The 1,292-nt window shown below is 38.9% G+C and overlaps 1 protein-coding gene across 2 annotated transcripts in view; it reads right to left on the minus strand.

Annotated features, from left to right (window-relative positions):
• Positions 1–433: 433 nt before the first annotated feature.
• LOC107488050 (histone H3.3) overlaps positions 434–1,292 on the minus strand; it is a 1,736-nt gene continuing 877 nt past the window's right edge. For both annotated transcript variants that reach the window (XM_016108747.3, XM_016108748.3), the window contains exons 3-5: positions 1,095–1,171; positions 895–985; positions 434–793 (exon numbers count right to left, since the gene is read on the minus strand). In XM_016108747.3, the coding sequence (XP_015964233.1) occupies positions 623–793; positions 895–985; positions 1,095–1,171 (339 nt within the window). In that variant the 3' untranslated portion in view covers positions 434–622. The remainder of the gene's footprint in view (positions 794–894; positions 986–1,094; positions 1,172–1,292) is intronic.

Consider the following 1,292-nt stretch of genomic DNA (forward strand, 5'->3'; position numbering starts at 1 on the left):
AGCCTCTAGACTTTTTTTTTTTTTTGGTCAAGAGCCTCTAGACTTCTTTTCCACTCAAACCAATTCTGAGTCGAACACATGTTTTCAACCCCAAATGAGGCCTGCTATTGTGCTTCCTCCAAAAACCGTCATCCCAAATAAAAAGATCTCCAGCCCATGGTACCATCCTCAGTGAAAAGTTCCTACCATTAAAAATATCCTATTTAGGACTTTGGGCCTTAGTCAGCCCAGATCATATTGTAATTTCTTGGTCTAACCGAAAAAAGAAATTTCCTAGATAACTCTGTTGTGCAACAAGCCAAGTGGCCCAAAAAAGTGGCCAACAACTATCATCTCACAATAAGTCTTCCACATATCACGCCAACTTGCTGGTCTGGTGGGCAAGGATATATGCTAACCAAAGTCATAATACAGCAAAAATAACTAGCACACATTAAGCAAAGGCAACAAGGACTTTAGTATAACTTCACGGTTTTGTCATATTGTCAAGACAACAAATAGTATAAAGTGGTTCAAATTCCAGATAACCACAACGGATTATAGGTGCATAACATACAATCTAAATGAACAGACAGACCAATTTTTCAATTCATTCTTCTAATAGACCAGACACCTATTACAATTAAGCCCTTTCACCACGAATCCGCCTAGCAAGCTGGATGTCCTTGGGCATTATGGTCACCCGCTTAGCATGGATGGCGCAGAGATTAGTATCCTCAAACAATCCAACAAGATAAGCTTCTGCAGCTTCCTGAAGAGCAAGAACAGCATGGCTCTGGAACCTCAAATCCGTCTATACACAAAAAGAGAAACAGAAATAACTTGGTTATTACAAACATATAATACGAAGGAACGACAAAAACGAAAAAAGCACATGCAGTCTGGATTCGTCACCTTGAAGTCTTGGGCAATTTCACGAACAAGACGTTGGAAGGGCAGTTTCCTGATCAATAGTTCAGTACTTTTCTGATACTTGCGAATTTCACTGTTCAAATGTTAGAAAATAAGAAAATTAATTTGATTTTGATCCCCATTCAGAACAGAGTAAATATAAGAAAAAGAAAAGAATAATTTAATGAACAAAACATCTATACCGAAGAGCTACGGTTCCTGGGCGGTATCTGTGGGGCTTCTTCACTCCACCGGTGGTAGGGGCAGACTTTCTTGCTGCCTTTTATATGAAACAAACATGCAAACAATTATACCTTGCGAAACATTAACCTCATAAACACTTTATACCCATTACACATGTAAGAGAAAGAAGCAGATGGGAAGAAATAAAAGAGAAGGGG

This window comes from Arachis duranensis, chromosome 5, assembly GCF_000817695.3.
Source record: "Arachis duranensis cultivar V14167 chromosome 5, aradu.V14167.gnm2.J7QH, whole genome shotgun sequence".
Classification (NCBI taxonomy): domain Eukaryota; kingdom Viridiplantae; phylum Streptophyta; class Magnoliopsida; order Fabales; family Fabaceae; genus Arachis; species Arachis duranensis.